This window comes from Setaria italica, chromosome IV (assembly GCF_000263155.2).
Source record: "Setaria italica strain Yugu1 chromosome IV, Setaria_italica_v2.0, whole genome shotgun sequence".
In the NCBI taxonomy this organism is placed as follows: domain Eukaryota; kingdom Viridiplantae; phylum Streptophyta; class Magnoliopsida; order Poales; family Poaceae; genus Setaria; species Setaria italica.
The window spans coordinates 32,550,259-32,566,805 of NC_028453.1; the positions used below are offsets into that span (position 1 = coordinate 32,550,259).

The 16,547-nt window shown below is 44.8% G+C and overlaps 3 protein-coding genes across 6 annotated transcripts; 1 reads left to right on the forward strand and 2 right to left on the reverse strand.

The window, feature by feature from the left end:
• The first annotated feature begins 348 nt into the window (after positions 1–348).
• LOC101781080 (nuclear intron maturase 4, mitochondrial) lies at positions 349–3,913 on the forward strand. 3 transcript variants are annotated; one of them, XR_002677197.1, is made up of 3 exons: positions 349–520; positions 629–3,196; positions 3,593–3,913. XR_002677197.1 is itself a non-coding variant. In XM_022825663.1 (2 exons), the coding sequence occupies exons 1-2, from the start codon at positions 442–444 to the stop codon at positions 2,998–3,000; spliced, it is 2,451 nt and encodes an 816-aa protein (XP_022681398.1). In that variant the 5' UTR covers positions 349–441; the 3' UTR covers positions 3,001–3,483. The 3 variants fall into 3 exon arrangements, 1 of the variants encoding a protein (XP_022681398.1); XR_002677196.1 differs by having other exon boundaries at positions 3,689–3,913; XM_022825663.1 differs by lacking the exon at positions 3,593–3,913 and having other exon boundaries at positions 629–3,483.
• Positions 3,914–3,964: 51 nt separating this feature from the next.
• Positions 3,965–6,626, reverse strand: LOC101780403. The gene is made up of 5 exons (XM_004965751.4): positions 6,032–6,626; positions 5,859–5,905; positions 5,632–5,764; positions 5,059–5,108; positions 3,965–4,614 (listed from the first exon to the last, which is right to left on the reverse strand). The coding sequence occupies exons 1-5, from the start codon at positions 6,117–6,119 to the stop codon at positions 4,306–4,308; spliced, it is 627 nt and encodes a 208-aa protein (XP_004965808.1). The 5' UTR covers positions 6,120–6,626; the 3' UTR covers positions 3,965–4,305.
• Positions 6,627–8,447: 1,821 nt separating this feature from the next.
• On the reverse strand, positions 8,448–13,364 carry LOC101781478 (protein ABHD17C). Of its 2 annotated transcripts, XM_004965756.2 has the most exons (7): positions 12,870–13,364; positions 10,780–10,816; positions 10,419–10,655; positions 10,301–10,348; positions 9,139–9,572; positions 8,946–9,027; positions 8,448–8,802 (listed from the first exon to the last, which is right to left on the reverse strand). In XM_004965756.2, exons 1-6 carry the CDS (start codon positions 13,196–13,198, stop codon positions 8,958–8,960), a joined length of 1,155 nt encoding a protein of 384 aa, XP_004965813.1. In that variant the 5' UTR covers positions 13,199–13,364; the 3' UTR covers positions 8,448–8,802; positions 8,946–8,957. The 2 variants fall into 2 exon arrangements, with proteins under 2 accessions (XP_004965813.1, XP_004965812.1); XM_004965755.2 differs by having other exon boundaries at positions 8,448–9,027; positions 12,870–13,363.
• Between the last annotated feature and the right edge of the window lie 3,183 nt (positions 13,365–16,547).

Consider the following 16,547-nt stretch of genomic DNA (forward strand, 5'->3'; position numbering starts at 1 on the left):
TTCGGGGCGGCATGGAAGCCCTGTGACAAGTGGCTTGTCGGGATGGACGAAATTATTTTAGCAAAAGCGTTAATCCCTTTAATATTAGGTAAATATTAATATTAGGTAAATATCAGGTAAAGATAAAGATTTATTACTTTTTTAATTGTACTTTATGCCTCAGTGAACGATCTTACTTGGAAACGACAAGTTATTCTATGGCTATATATGATTAATTTACTATGCGATTGAACTACTGATTTGAACCGGGCCGTATCCTCCCTCTCTCTCTCCTCTCTTCCGCACCAGGGCCCACCAGTTTATAAAGGGCGAAAGGCCGCGACCAGGCCCGCGCGGAGCTGCCTACAATTCATTCTGCTGCCGAGGCATACAACGCTTCATCTCCGCAGCGCACATCAGCCGTTCGACGGAATGCCCCACTAGACCAGGACGCCCGACGCCATGTCCTTCCTGGCGTTCGGTCGCGGCCGCCTCCTCCGTGAGCTCTCCAATCGGCGCCCGCCGCCGCCTCAACGGCGAGGTGCTCCTCACTTCTCCCTCACCCGAACCGCCCAACGCCAACCCCGGCGACCGAGCCGAAACGGCTGCCGACTGCTAATGTCTTTGTCGTTTTGTTTGCTGGAACCAGGAGTTCACGCCGCGTTCGTCCGGCGGTTCAGCGCGCATCACTTCCCGCTCGATGGAGTTGAGGACGCCGCGGAGCAAGCCGTCCAACCGCCACTGCCGTCGTCGCCGCCGGTTTCTCTGGCGAAGAGTCTGGCCTCTCTCGCCGAGGAGTCGGCCGAGGCCGTCCAGAGACAGAGGAAACCCCTCATGCGGATGGAGCGGAGGCGGCTGGCGGAGCTCCGCATCAAGAAGAGGGTCAAGGCGCAGTACCTGAACGGCAGGTTCTACGACCTCATGCGTAAGGTCGTGGCGACCGTCGAGACGCTGGAGGACGCGTACGACATTATCCGTCTCAATTCGAACGTTGATCTAGCGTCTGCGAAGGATGATGCCTGCTTCGTTACGCTGGCAGAGCAGCTGAGGAGTGGGGAGTTTGATGTCAGAGCAAATGCTTTCTCAGTGGTGGCGAAGAGACGGGGAGAAGGGTGCCTTGTTCTTCCTAGGCTGAACTTGAAAGTTGTTCAGGAAGCGATAAGGGTGGTGTTGGAGGTTGTATACAGGCCTCAATTCTCAAAGATATCACATGGTTGCCGCAGTGGGCGAGGGTATCACTCAGCCCTCAGGTTCATATCAGATGAAATTGGGATTCCAGATTGGTGCTTTACTGTCCCATTGCACAAAGAGGTTGATAGCAATGTAAACTCTAAGCTTATTTCTCTGATACAGGAGAAGATTGAGGACACCCAGTTAATTGCATTCATGCAAAATATGTTTGATGCCAAGGTGATCAATTTGGTATTTGGTGGGTACCCAAAGGGCCATGGGCTGCCCCAAGAAGGCGTACTTGCACCAATCCTGATGAACATATATCTTGACAGTTTTGACCATGAGGTGTTCAGGATTTGCTTGAAACATGAAGGCCTTGGTTCAGAGGCAACAAACGTTTCAGAAGACCATGGGTCAAATTTGCGTCGCTGGTTTCGGAGCCAACTGAAGGGGAGAGATGAAAATAGTGAAGAACAAACAGATTGTCAGACAAAGATAAAGCTATATGCTTGTAGATATATGGATGAGATTTTTGTTGCAGTTTCTGGATCCAGAGATGTTGCAGAAGATTTGAAATCTGAAATTGTTGCTTACTTAAGCAAATCACTTTACTTGGAAGTTGATAATAGGTTGCGTCTGATGCCAGTCAAAAGGAATTTGCGGGGATTACAGTTTTGCGGTGTTGTGGTCAGAGCCGAAACAAAGGAAAACGCCAAACTGAAAGCTGTGCATAAACTGAAGGAGAAGATTGGTTTGTTTGCTTCTCAGAAGCAAGAGATTTGGGACGCTATGAATCTTAGAGTAGGAAAGAAGTGGTTGGCATATGGTTTGAGAAGAATAAAAGAGAGTGAGATCAAGCCACTTGGCCTTAGCACCCCATTACTCGATCACATTGCACAATATAGGAAAGACGGCATGAAGACAGATCACTGGTTCAAAACTTTATTAAAGGTATGGATGCAGGATGTCAATGCCAAGAAAGAGCTAAATGAGGATGTTCTCCTATCTAAATACATTGCTGAACCAGCACTTGCACAAGACCTTAGGTATGCATTCTACAACTTTCAGAAGCAAGCTAAAGATTACATCTCATCAGAAACTGCTGCTACTGAGGCATTGTTGTCCAGTTTAAAGAGCGAGGAATCAATTAGTACCTGCACTGATGGTGGTATCATTAAAATTCATGCTCCTCTTAGCTATATTCAGAAGTGCCTTCATCGCTATGGTCTAATTAATCTCAAAGGTTTCCCTAGGCATGTTTCAGCCCTTGTCTTGCAAGATGATGAGTTAATAGTAAGTTGGTTTGCAGGAATAATTCATCGTTGGATAAGATGGTTTTCTGAGGTTGACAATTATAAAGAACTTCAGCTTATGTTTGTTGAATGTGTCAGAAAATCCTGCATCAGGACATTATCTGCAAAGTATCGGATGTATGAAAAATTGACCGAAAAGCGGTTTGAACTTGATGATCATGGCATTCCAAGGGTTGAGGATTTTGAGGCAATAATTAAACCTTTAGAATCTAGTTATTCTTTGGCTTCCACTGATGAAGCTTTGATGTATGGCATTTCTAGTAGTGGTTTATTTGTGCTAACACTGTCAAGGGTTAGAGTCCCTACTCGACAATTCAACTGCTTTGTCATGGGCTGCCAATCTGCATCACCAAGTATGTATGTGCTTCATGTGAAGGAGAAACAACATTTTCCTGGATGGAGGACAGGTTTCTCGTCATCAATTCATGGGAGTTTGGATGGTAAACGAATTGGATTGTGCACCCAGCATGTTAAAGATCTATATCTGGGACACATCTCCCTTCAATCAGTTGATTTTGGTTCCCTGCTCAGATGACTTGAAGATGATACCTGTGGTTTTCTAATAGTCAGGGGCTTTCTACTGACTCACAGAGCAGTAGGTTCAGTGCTTGTAAACCAATACATGGTTGTTGCTAATCGTAGTATCATTTGGTGAGAGATAACTTACCTGGTATGCTTGTGGACTACTTCAAATTGAAAATGAGCCTACAATTTGAAGCGGCTCCTTTTCGGTGAGTGGTTCAGACTTACAGAATTCAGTTTTAGTTGGTAATTCTTCAACTTTATAAAATGCGCGTAGCACTAGGCGAACCGTGGGGTGGCGCCTAAGCACTGCATAGCTAGGCTAGATGGTGATTAGGTGGTAGGCATTGCTAGATAAGCTAGATGGCTGCTAAACTTTACTCTAATCATAGCATTTCTAAAATTTGTGCAAATTTGTTGCACTTATTTTAGACAAAATAATTTGTTAGTTTTAAATCTCTTTTCTCTCAAAGAAAATAGAAACGGCTCTAGTGCATTCATGTGTGGCGGAACGTAAAATTGCTTTGAGCGCTTCTGGTGCTTTCTGGTTGTTGTGATGGGCACTTTGTATGTCAAACTTTTACCATCTCTTATCATACCACCAGGAAACCAATCAATTTATGGACAATTACTTTTGAGAAAGTTCTGCTGCTCTCCGGTATATACATATGTGACTGCTAAAACTCAAGTTTGTTTGACAGACTTGCATTGGATTCCCTGCTGGATTGGCTCACTGATTGTAACTTGTATTCAGAGTTGTTTTGCGATAAGCTCCTAACTGAATCAGGCAGCAAACTGTGTAATGATGGACAATAGAACTGATGTAAAACGTGGATTGGTTTGATCTGATCCAATGAGAACCTGATTTGGAGAAGTGCACAATGCACTCAGGTTCACAAGATGCGGTTGCAAACACATGTTGCATACTTGCATTTCCCGTCGGCAATATACTTGGCAAAGGTAGCTTTCTTCTGAATCATTGTTTTCTTCATGCATGCTTCTTTATTTAGCCTGTCCTCTAAATCATGAGTTAGTTACTTCTTATACTATAAATGTCACGTGTGATCTCTTCATAAGATGGTTACTTCGTGGGCGTGACTATGCCATTTTATCTCTGAATGTTGTCTTTCAAGAGGGCACACTGGATTTTTTATATAAAAAAGTGAAAAGACACACCGTGGATTAGCATGAATGGGGGCATATTATTCCTTACAACACAATAGAAAGGGAAACAGCAGTAGACCATACTGGATCACCACCAGAGCATTAATAACTTAGGTTAAAAGACTAGGATTTGGCATAAGTGCCTTGCCCTTTCTTAATTATAAACAGGTCTCCTCTTATGGGGAGAGGCATGGTAATCCTTGTTAAGAAATTTCAGAACTTCATCACTGGCCTCTAGCATTTTCTCTTTTGAATCCTCATTAATTCTATATAATGTGCTGCGAACGATGGAATCCTTCAGCTCTTGTTTGGACCCTGCGTTTGAGTTCCTGGAAGAATGCTTGGAATGCAATGTTCTGATATGTTGAGTATTTGGAATGTTGAGTGCTATCACTGATGTGCTTCCTTCTAGTTTTACTCTTTTCGTGGATGATCCTGCCTGAATCCTGGAGCTACTACTATCCTGAGATATTTTACTAGGAAATTAGTATCGGACCATAATCCACTAATCAAGGAAAAACAGGGAAAATAAAATCTGGATGGATTGTCATTGCCATGATGGCTCTCTGGGACAGATTGTCTATATTTGGACAGTGGTTCCTAGAAAATATCTTTCTGCTATAAAGCTGTATTCATGAATTTCAAAGTTGAGATTATGATGTAATACCTCAAAATTACTTTGGTATTTTACTATCTGACAATATTGTGTAGAGTTTTGTTCTATCTGACATGTTCATGCTCATGTCCATATATTGCTGGAAAGAATACTCCGATACCAGCAAATGTGGAAGTATGAAATTGCATTTTTGTTTAAATTTCATGTAACTACTATAAAATATAAATTTATGCTAGCTTTTGACCAAGAAAACATGTATATATAGGATGTTGGGAAGGAGGAAGAAATCACCTTAAGGTTTGAAGGCGCACTTGAATTAGTTGAGTAATTCTTAATTTCTCCTGCATTAAGAATGTAACAATATTCAAACTGAACAGAAAATGTTGATGTAGGATTTCCTTGTTTTATTTGTTTATTTGGTATAGAAATATTATTTCTTTGCAAAGCTTGTAACAGCTAGAAAATTGAAAATTACTAGTATATCTTGAATAAAATGGTGCATAAATGCTGACCTTTTCCCAAAAGGAGCATAAACTTCATTATCATGACATAAGGAAAAAGACAACAAATTATTGTTTTATCATAACTAAACACGTGTATCTAACAAGGAAAGCCATATTTGACATATATGATGGCAAACCAGAAGAGAAATGAAAAAAAAGCTAGTTATAGTTACTTGGCTGTACCCTATCTACTTCTAGTTGTTCTTGGGAGGGTGTTTCCGGGGTGAACGGTAATCAGCAGTGAAGGGAATGTGTCCATCAAAGTAAACCTTTGGTGGAGGTTTTCTACTTGTAAAATAACAGTTCACACTCAAATCCTTCCCTCCTCCGTGCCCGCATTTTCCAACAGAATGTTTTGCACCTGAGCTTGTTTTGCTTCCAGAATTCTGTGCATCCTTCTGCTTCATGGCTGTGTCTCCAAAAGCCAGCTTTCGTCCTGTCAATACATTGCTTCTAACTTCCTCGTGTGTGCTGGTTTTGTCGACACTAAGTTCCTGGATTTGACACATCATTAGTTACTGTATTCAGGGATGAGTCCTGGCTAGAGGCTACAAGATTCTATAACTTCACAGTGCTTACGATTCTTACCAGCTTGATTTCTGCTCCGCTCTTGCTGCTAGTTACCATCAGCAATTCTGAGAACAGGCAGTAGGTGTGTCAGTTTGTCAAACATCTGTACTTACACCGAGAACGGAATGAGCTGGGAGGAAAAAACTTGGCTCGAGTAAGCAAACACAAAAAGGAGAAGTGTTGATATCTACCTCTATGTGCAATGGTGACGAAGGGGCCGAGGGTGGCCGAGAGGATGGCCAGCCCGAGCAAGAAGCTTATACAGTTTAACGGCTGCATAACTAACTGTCTAGCCCTGCTTTTAGGTATGTCTGTCTTGTAACTAAGAGAAAGGGAAGGAGAAAAGGAAGGTTAGATTTATAGGGTTGCAGAGACATGAGCCCTCCATTGGTCAAAGTAGAGTTGCAATATCTCCTGTCCATAGAATGCTGCACCTGTACTTTTCATCCATACAATAATCTGTGGCCTCAGCATTTTCTTATTGGCTTGAGTATATTCATGAGCTTGGAACTACTCAAAGTTTGTCCATTGCCATTTGCCAAGCAGCAGTTTCCAAGGATCTAATGCATTGTAAAAGTGCTCCAAGGATCGGCAAATTGCTTGGGATAGAAGATTTGGAGTGCCTTGGGCCCTCTGCCCGCAGTGCTGCTGCCAATGCATGCAGTGAGGAAGAAGAGGCAAAAATTAGTGGCCAACTAGAAAGTTTTCCGGTGACCAAGGCCGGAACCTAGAGTTTCACCTCTTGGTGCCCCCATATGTACCTTAAACCGTATTGATTCATCAGACTCCTAGGTGGTAGCCTAAAATTTAACTGGTGGTAAATTGGTGGGCGTGAACCAGACGCCCTCGGCATGCAAGGGCACGCCTTGTGTTCGACAATGACCGCCACTGTCAGTAGGATTGAATTAGGGGGACTTTTTTGAAAAATGAATTAGGGGGACTTGGGAGAGTGAACGCATGGAGAATCATCTTCATTTTCAGCTGGTTGAATTTGCTCCGCTTCTTAGAAGTTAGCACATGACTTGAGCGTAAACTAACAAGACGGTTTTTCCTCTTTTCAGGTGTTGGCCATGACAAGTGGCCGCGAAAAGCATGAGCAGGATGCCAGCTCGAGCTTCGGTTCCGCTGCTTGGCAGCTTGGGCGCATGAGCTGGGGAACACAGGTCCTAGGCCTCTCTGCGCCTGGTGTGAAGATTCATACAAATGGTACTGTACCTGAAATGGTACTCTCTCAGACAGTCAACACGGTCTTCCGAGACTCAAGTCGTACCAGCTGCGTGGCCCATGCCTCGGCTTTGCGGTTCGCCTGTTTCGCGCATCTGAAGTGAAATGATTCAGAGCTGGCCAGGCCGAGGCCATCCGAACTCGGATGTTGGGCGATTTGCTTGTCATGCTGTGTTTGTGATAGAATCATTGAACTGAAGAAATCTCTGTTTTCCTTCTAGGCACTGTGATGTGAAGAGCTCTAAGTTTGGGCCCTTCACGGAGATACATAAACTGTTGTAGATTTGAAGTTTCCAGTAATAGAAGTTTCTGAATCATTAGTAAGAAGGATGGACGCAGATTTGCTCTGCAGTCTGTTTGGATCCGTGTGCCGGAGGTGATGCTTGCGTACAAGAGCGACCCGGCAACTGCATGATGTAGCCAGAAAGCAGAACTCTTGCAATACAATACAATGGAGACCATCATATTTTCATATGCAAGGGCTGTACTCAGTAACTGTCTAACTGAACATACACTGGTTGTTACTGAATGCATCAAACGAAGGCATGGCAGTCTGACACACCCCGACGAAACTGTGAGAAAAAAAAAATCGACAGAGTGAGAGAGCAACCGTCGCCATCTCGCAGAGCGTCAACGGAGCAACGTGCCATAGCGCCGCCAGCGTGAACAGCGTTTGGACGCGCCGGTGGCCGGCTACGGGGTCCGATCCGGCTGGGCCCCAGCCGGAGTCCGGGCAGCTGTGAGGGAACCGATGAAGAAGCATCGGGTGGCGCAGCGGGCGAACGTGCGCCGGGGACCTCGGGCTCCGGCGGGCGCATCATCATTTGCATTCATTTGCTTACTGGGGTGTGGGGAGGAGCACGAGGGCGTGCGAGGTCCGATTCCCGTCTCCCCGCGCTCCGATCGTGGCTCCAGCAGCCGGCGACACATTTTCCTCCTCGCGGCAGCCGGCGGCTCGGATCGAGGGTTGTACGAGTGACTTTCAAGTTTTTGTTGGGCACAGATCCTATTCCTAGTACAGCTTCCTACTATCCATCCCTACGTGTCCGTATCACACTCACAAACAGATTTTTTTTTCTTCTTCCCCGAGCGAAAAACTGCAGCAGGTCAGGCGCTGTTCAGCCCAGTTGCATTCGGCCTATAAAGCTCGACCATGACCAGCCCAAATTAAGAGGCTGGGTAAGCTAGTTGGGCCGAATGGATGAGCAAACTGGCTAGGCGGGCAGGCAGGCAGCCCGTTGTTGGCCATGGCGGCAGGCAGGCTGCCACCCCACGTGGGTCGCGGCCGTCCCAGGCTCCCAGTCCCACCGACACTAATATGGTTGATAAACTTGCTAGAAACACAGCGGATCCCTCGGATCAGATAAAAAACAGTGATGAGAGTAAAGGTGGAAGGTAATCTTTCATTCATGGTCAGTTTTCCAAGTCTTCACTACATCATACATGTCAGCGTGATCCCTGCGCAGCTTGCTTACCATGGTACGGTAGTACATGATGCAAAGCAGTAACAGAAAACCACGCTCTTTCAGGTCAGGATAGTGTAATTGACCACGCAGGGAAAACAAAACTCCCAATTGAAGTTCGATAAAGTTCTATGAACGCCGTTTCTGTTTAACAGAAATAAAAAGTGCAATAGTACAAAATATTTACAGTTACGCAAAAGGAGTGCCCCCCATGGCCTTGGGCTTTTCTTCGAACTTTTTCACCATCAGTTAGGAAGTGAATGGCTTCCAAAAACCTTTCAAGAAACAATTCAGGGAAAACAAAAAAAGAATACAAACCCTCATTCAAACCAATATGCCTTTTCCAGTCACGCTAAAGACACCAAGTGAATAAAAGTATACAAAATGTAATACATACAGATGACTACCAGGTACTAACCTTCCCTTACTTTCAGCTCCCAGAAGCTGCAGTGAAACAGTCAATATTGCACAATTTGACTGATCTCATCATCCCTCCAAATCTGCCACATCAAGGCGTTGCAAGAGTCAAGAGGGCATAAAACAGAACAGCTCTTGGGACAGAAATCCACAATAAAACATAAAACAGAATGCATAGAAGCGTATGGACAAACCGGTCAATGCTTTTCCGTGGCCTGTCAGGTTGATCCATGCTAGCCCGTGGTTTGTCAAGTTGATCCACACTTTTTCTGCTTTTATCTCTCCGGTCTATGCTGCCCCTAGGTTTCTCCCGTCGATCCGTGCTTGGTCTATGGTCAATGCTTGACCTCGGTTTGTCCCTAATATCTGTGCTTCTCCTTGAGCTCTCCGTGCCTTCGGATCCTGTTTCACTAGGATCTGAGGGACCTGAACTCTCCAGAGATTCATCTTTCACTGGTGGTGATTTCTCTATCGCTGTGACAAACTTTTTCAGGTGTTTAATGTATTCTGGATATAGCTCCAAATTACAATGGTTTCCCCCTTTGACCCACAGAGGCTCATACTTCACTTTAGATAGCTCCCACAGTGTCCTCCCATGAGAACAGTCAACAACCTCATCAGCTGTACCCTGCACATGAGATACGTTTAGTGCCTTTAAGTGGTAAAAAGAAAAAATTTATGTAGCCAATCGGCAGAACATCTTGTAACACAGTAATTGGACCAACTATTCTTCCTAAAATGAAAAAGAAAAATTGCCTTCTAAATGGCATTAACAATCACATAAGCACAAGGACATTCTAACAGTGATGAAATATTATGAAATACTTATGTCCTTCGTGTATGACACCAATATCCAGCATTTTATATGCAGGAACTTGTGACATCTCAGTCAAGACTCCAGGCAAAAGGACCTTATGGCCTGAACTCTGGAAACTAAAAACAGTATTCAAGTACAGTGCTAGAATAATGTATTCCTTAAGTCAACAGTGGGAGAAGGTACGGTGGTACAGAGAGATTGTGTAATATGTAAACCAATTAATTGATCCCAAAAAAGTATATCATTGCCCTGTGTAGTAACTTTGCGTATGCACAAAATTGCATTAGTTCTCTCCACTGAGATGCACAAAATGTGCAGAGTTTAATAAAAATGTCAGGACATCAGTGGTAACAACTTGGAACTTGGAACATGTTTTGAAAATAACACAGTACGAAAATGATAAATAATCATCAAATGTAAAGCCTTGAACCCAAGTTCCCTATCTGCAAGACAGAATTTAATGACAACAGAAACACACATGCATGTGCGCACATGGAGTTGAACATTATTTTAAAATATGCTGTCAGACGGATACTCACATGGATTACTAAGACGGGACATTTGACCAGAGGAATTTTGTCAATGTTCTGTAAATAAATTAGTAGTGATTAGATCAGGTATATAATCAAATTAGAAGGACTAAAGTAAAGTAATGACCTTATATATGTCAAACCAGTATGTATGTTTCACAGGATACATCACTCTTAAACCAGATGATATTGGGCTATGTAGTACAACTGCTCGCAAATGAGATAAACGGGATGCTAAATCCAAAGTAGGGCCACTTCCAACTGATTGGCCATATAAAATGATGTTTTCCTCAGAGGCTCCATAAGTTTCTATAAGACACCTATAAACAGCTTCTATATCAGCATAAGTATTTTGCTCACTTGGCTGCAGAATAAAATGGAATTAAACAGGTCAGACATGCTATATTTGGGGAGCTGGAACTCAGACAACAGCATGAAAGAAAATGGGCAAAGGGAAAGTACTTTCCTAGAAAAATGTGAATTTATACCTTCCCAGATGACTGTCCGTACCCAGAATAATCGTAACTGCAGGAAAATGTACAATTCAGAAATTACTAATGTGGAGTGAAATAGGCACACAAAGTTCATGGCTGATGAGGCATCAAAATGAGAAGCAAATATATCATGAGCACAATAGGAAGTTCAAAACAAGCCAGAGATAATGCACAATAATAAATTATACTGAACTTTCATTGTGTCAAGGCAACAGTCTGATAGGTGGACAAGCTAAAAAGTCAAACTACATATCAAATTGTAACCAGGTCTCTACCATACTACTGCAGAAAAGGTAAACTAGGATAATAAAAGCACTAATATAGCAAAAAAAAGATGTTGATCCAGTAAGAAACCAAATGAAAAATAAGAAAACTTAAGTGGGAGGAGCTGACCAGATACTTCATACCACAAGATTTCAATCGGTTAGTTCGTTAAAAAAAAGATTTCAAATTGGTTATGAAGTGTTAGATCAACTGTACAACTCAATGGTTCCAGCCAACCAAATCAACAGCTCATCCCAACTCATTATTAAATATAGCCAGCAAACTAGAAATCATAATCCCCTCAGCAAAACCTGATAACTAAAATGTCTCTATAGAACAAAAGCTACAATAAAGTTCCATAATTAAATCCAATAGCAAAACTTGGATATAGAGAAGCCAGTGGACAACTACTATAGCCAAAGTGTAACCAAATAGGAAGTACTACAAAGATTTCAAACCTACAACTCGAACGTATAAAACTTTTAAATTGAGAAAATGGACTTTAGCTGGGCAATGTCGACAAATTTCAACAGTGGCTAACTGCTGGAGTCAAGGGGAAAGAGGAGAGACACCGCTAACAAGAAAGCATGCTCGTAGTACATTTCATTTGGACAAAGGAATTTGTTACTAAGGGTTTTACCCAATACGATGGGTGACAGAGAAAGTTGAAGTTCATGCTGTCAATGACAGTGTGTCAGCATGGGGACCAGCGAGGCAGAATGCAGCTTATGTTAGATTATTTTAGGCAAGCCATGGGGAGGTAATAGCTAGTAAATTTTGTAGAGCGCGAACAAACAAGGAGTAATAAGTAAGCATTAAGCATGATTCTATCCCTACATATGCAGCTTCCAGTATCTCTGTTAAGTGAATGGATAGTCAATCTCAATCAGGCACAGCTAGAATTCATATATTAGTGATGTTATTCAAATTCTAACCAAAGATTACCTAGGCAACATGGGTCCCACTACAACTACAACTAATGTAGCAGTTCTGTAGTACCAACGGGATTATTTAACACTCAACAACAAGTCAAACAAGATTCACAACCAAAATCTCCAATATAGCCGGTCTTCCTTCCCAGGATCCAAGAAGTTCCAAACAACTCTGGTACTGATGACAATGGAGCAGACGTGCCCCTCAATCAATAGTACAGCACATCAACATCCAAACTTTCCAGTCAGCTTAAGTATGCACTATCAAACAATTACCAACTTCAATGAAACCCACCCACTGTGCTCAGAACCGCTAACTTTCTGAACCACACATACAGATAAGCTGCACTATTGCAGCCCAGGACATTCCCACCAATATAACAATTAAGACCACATAATGTCCCACCCTTTGCCCCATGGCATAACTTCCAAAACAAGTACATATACAGAATCTAACAGTAACCTTCCACGGATATACAATCCAACTGCGTGGGCGACCTTGAACACTTATTCTCCCCATCAAGTTAAATTCAATTCTAGATTACAATTTCTATCAAAATGACATAACAGATTTCTACTAGTGAAAATAAGGCATCTAATTAAGTTACGAAGCAGCTACAGAGTCGAACATTGCTTGATCGATTGCAAGATCCCAAATGTACCTGAATAATCAAAAGCAAGCAGGCAAGCTCTAAACTAGAACATACATGACTCCCATTGCTGGCAGTAATTACAGTCCTAACAAGATGTATTCCTTTTTTTTATCAAATCAAGAAGCCTGATACTAACATCATAATGAAAATAAGCTGCTCACGCAACAGGCAGGATCTCGTCGAAGAGTATCCAGTCCTATCAGCAAAGGCGCGGCGAGACAGAGCGGGCACGTACCCCATGAGGTTGACGTTGAGGTGCGTGCTGAGCTCGAGGAAGAGCTCGTACATCTGGCCCAGGTCGGCGGCGTTGCCGTGGGAGTAGAGCAGCGTGAGTCGCGCCCCGGGCTGGCGCACGTACATGGCCACCACCTCCGTGCCGCGCTTGGTGGGCAGCTGGCGCGCCTCCACGCCGCGGCCCCGCGCCACGGGCACCCCACTGAGCTCCACCACCTCCGAGTCCGCCGCCGCGGCCGCCGGCGACGGCGGCGGCTCCACCCCGTACGACGGTGGGGCCGGCGGGAAGAACGCGAACCGCGCCGCCACCGTCGACGCCACCGCGCCCATCGGGAGCGCTGGGAGGCTGGGAGCAAGTAGGGCTCCGGGTGGCGGGACTCGAGGTTGAGGAGGAGGAGATGCGCGTGGCGTGGCGAGCTCGGTTTTTTAGTGGAGGCTTTCGCGGAAGCTGCCGCCGCGATCGGAGGGGAAAGGGAGAAACGGAGCGGAGCAGCCGAGCAGCGGGCGGGGGGTGGTGGTTTGTTTGTTAATACAAAACAACTGAGGGGGTGTTTGGGAGGAGGGGGCTAAATTTTAGCCCCCGTCACATCGAATGTTTGGACACTAATTATGAATATTAAACCTAGACTAATTACAAAACTAATTACACAACCCCTAGGCTAAATCGCGAGACGAATCTATTAAGCTAATTTAGTCCATAATTTGACAATGTGGTGCTACAGTAACCATTCGCTAATGAGGGATTAATTAGGCTCAATAAATTCGTCTCGTGATTTAGCCTAGGGGTTCTGCTATTAGTTTTGTAATTAGCTCATATTTAGTCCTCCTAATTAGCATCCGAACATCCGATGTGATAGGACTAAAGTTTAGCCCCTGTCTCCCAAACACCCCCTGAGTTGGGACCCGTCGTCAAGAGGCTCCATCCTACATTGTGTGGTTGTGATTGTTAAGTTGATCCAACTCCTCTCGTGTTTGGTTAAAAAATATCGAATCTACAGAAATGTGGATGTTATTTTAATACCGTTAGCATTAGTTTTTAATGAATCCCACCTATCATATGTGAGGAATATATGTTGTCCTCTATTTTTTCACGAATCTTATCTTCTTCCTCTGTTCCCCAGGCTCCCTTCGCTATGCCGCCGCTTGCTCTGCCAGATGGCTCCTCCTCGTCGCGCCCTGCTCTGCTCTGCTAGCTCCTCCTCGCCTTGCCCTACTCTGCCCACCGGCTCCTCCCGCGCGCCGCCCTGCTCTACGCACCGGCTCCTCCCCGCACGCGCCGCCCGGCTCCTCCCCGTCGCGCCTGCCGGTGGACGAGCTCACTGGCCACCGCGCGCCCCTACCTTCCCCCCACACCTTGAGCCATTGGCGGAGCTCTCCGGTGCCGGTCGCCGCGTGCCCCTCCCTCTCCCCAACCTCCGCCCCTCCCGCGCCCCTCCCTCTCCCCAGTGCCAGCTGCCACTCGTCCTGCCTCTCCCCTGCACTGGCCACCACGCCGGCGGCCGCGCGCCCTACCTCTCCCATCGCGCCAGCGACCACGCGCCCCTACCTTTTCCCGCGCCAGCCGTGTGCGCAATCCTGCTGCGGTATTCATGTGGATTGGGATGGTCCTACCCACGTAACTTTCCATCCGAACATGGGTCCATCTGCCTGGCTGGATTCGAATTTCCAAACTGAAAGCCGCGCTAAATTCGGGGCAAATTTGGATTCATCCTCACGGAAACGGGGGAGAAAAGTTTTTGGCGCCACCTCATTAAAGGACACGGAAAGCTAACATGTGAAGCGGCTCGCCGCTCGCTTTAGCGCTGCCGGCGGCGGCAGGGACGCCGTTGCTTTCGGGAAAAGCGCGTCCTCCGCTTTTGCTGATGGCTCGAGGTGACGGGCGGCGCCTGCCACTGGCAAGCGGGGCCAGGGTGCGCTGGGCCCCACCTGGAAGTTGATTTTGGCAGACAGGTTAACTAACTTTGTACCCTTTCTTGACGCCTTTTTTTGTTTTCAGAGAGACGCCTGGTTAGCTTACGTTAAGCCACTTCTTTTCTTCCCTCACCTTTTTTTTTATCGTCTCATGTGAACTCCGAAACAGGAACAGCTTGTGTCTTTTGGAAAGAATGTCAGGCTGGCAACGAGGTTTCGCTTGCTGCGCATTTCGTTCAGAAAAGGAGTTTGATTCGGAAGCTAGATTTCAATTCATATATAAATACGCAATGTGAAGCATAAGGCACGGGGTTGCATATTAATACTACATCTCATCGGAAATGCAAGAACTTGTCAACGGCATAAGACGACGCTTCACATGCTTTTGACGCAAAGGTAGGGCCAACACATGAAATTACTAAAGCATGCGGGTCGCGAACAGACTGAATAGCAAAGATGCTGCACAGGCTGGTTAGACTGGTCTAGCAACCCGATCAGACCGGTTTCCTAGAGTTTAGCCTAAATTGATCGTTCGAGAGGATAACTACCACGCTTACGTGATGGAAGACGGCTAGGTTTACGAGCAAACCAGCAAAGGGATAACCAACACACTTCCGTTATGAAGAACGACAAGTTTACGAGCAAGGTCGTCAATGCTCTCGCCTGGGAGGGACCCCATCAAGGCGTGGACGTCGCCGGCGTGCCCTAGGTCGACCATCAAGCCTAGGACGCCATCTCTGGTCGTGGAGATCAGTAGATGAACAACATGGAGATTGGAAAAGGAGTTTAGGAGATAAAAAGTAAATGCACAGTAGATTGATTCGATTGGGATATCCTCACTCGGTCGTGGCCCTTTATATTTATAGGGTGGGGAGGTCTTGCCCCAGTAAGAGTCGAAGGTTATACAAATCCCGTGTCAAAATACAACTCCTAACTCGGATTAGGCTGGTCAAACCGGTCAGACCGCCCATCCAAACCGGTCTAATCGGTTAGCACAGGGCTGAATCTTGCCAGAGCCATAACTCTCTCATCCGGACTCCAAACTGGATGTTCTACATGATCGACTCGACGAGATCTACGCAATGGTCAAGTCTAATTAGAGATTTGACAATGTTAGTAGAACTAGTCTGAGCGGTTTGTAGATCGGCTTGTCCAGATTCAGACAACAAACTCCTATGATGCAAATTTTGATCTCGAACACATGCCCCCTATTTGTTGGTAAAGCTTGTGTACCACAAACATTTATTAGAACCAAAACTCCATAGGAATAATGTAGAGCACAAGTGCATCAACCATGTTCCACTTTTAAGGATGATAGTGTCTATCGTCCATATTACTTGATCCTGCCCAATATAAAGAATTCAGCTTATTGCTGCTGTTTATACATCTTGTATGAGTAAGTAAGATAAGCCTAAGTACATATTGCCTCGACTGTGGATTCTTGATACTAATTCAAAGTCATTCTCACACTTGTAATCTATTGTGGATATATAAAGCGACCAAATTGCTATGATGTCAATTGGTCATTGCAATACTTCTCAAATGAGAATGAAGAAAGATAGAACAATTCAAAATTGCATCCATAGATTATTTGACCATGAATAAAGTAGGTGAGTAATCAACCCAAAAGGTGAATATGACACAATTACCTTGGAATTGATGATGGCCAGATTACTCTTGAACCCCTCTTGTTTGTTTTCCCCTTCTCTTTTGATACATCTTGGATTATGCAAATATCCAACAACAAACTTTTTCTAACTACTAACCT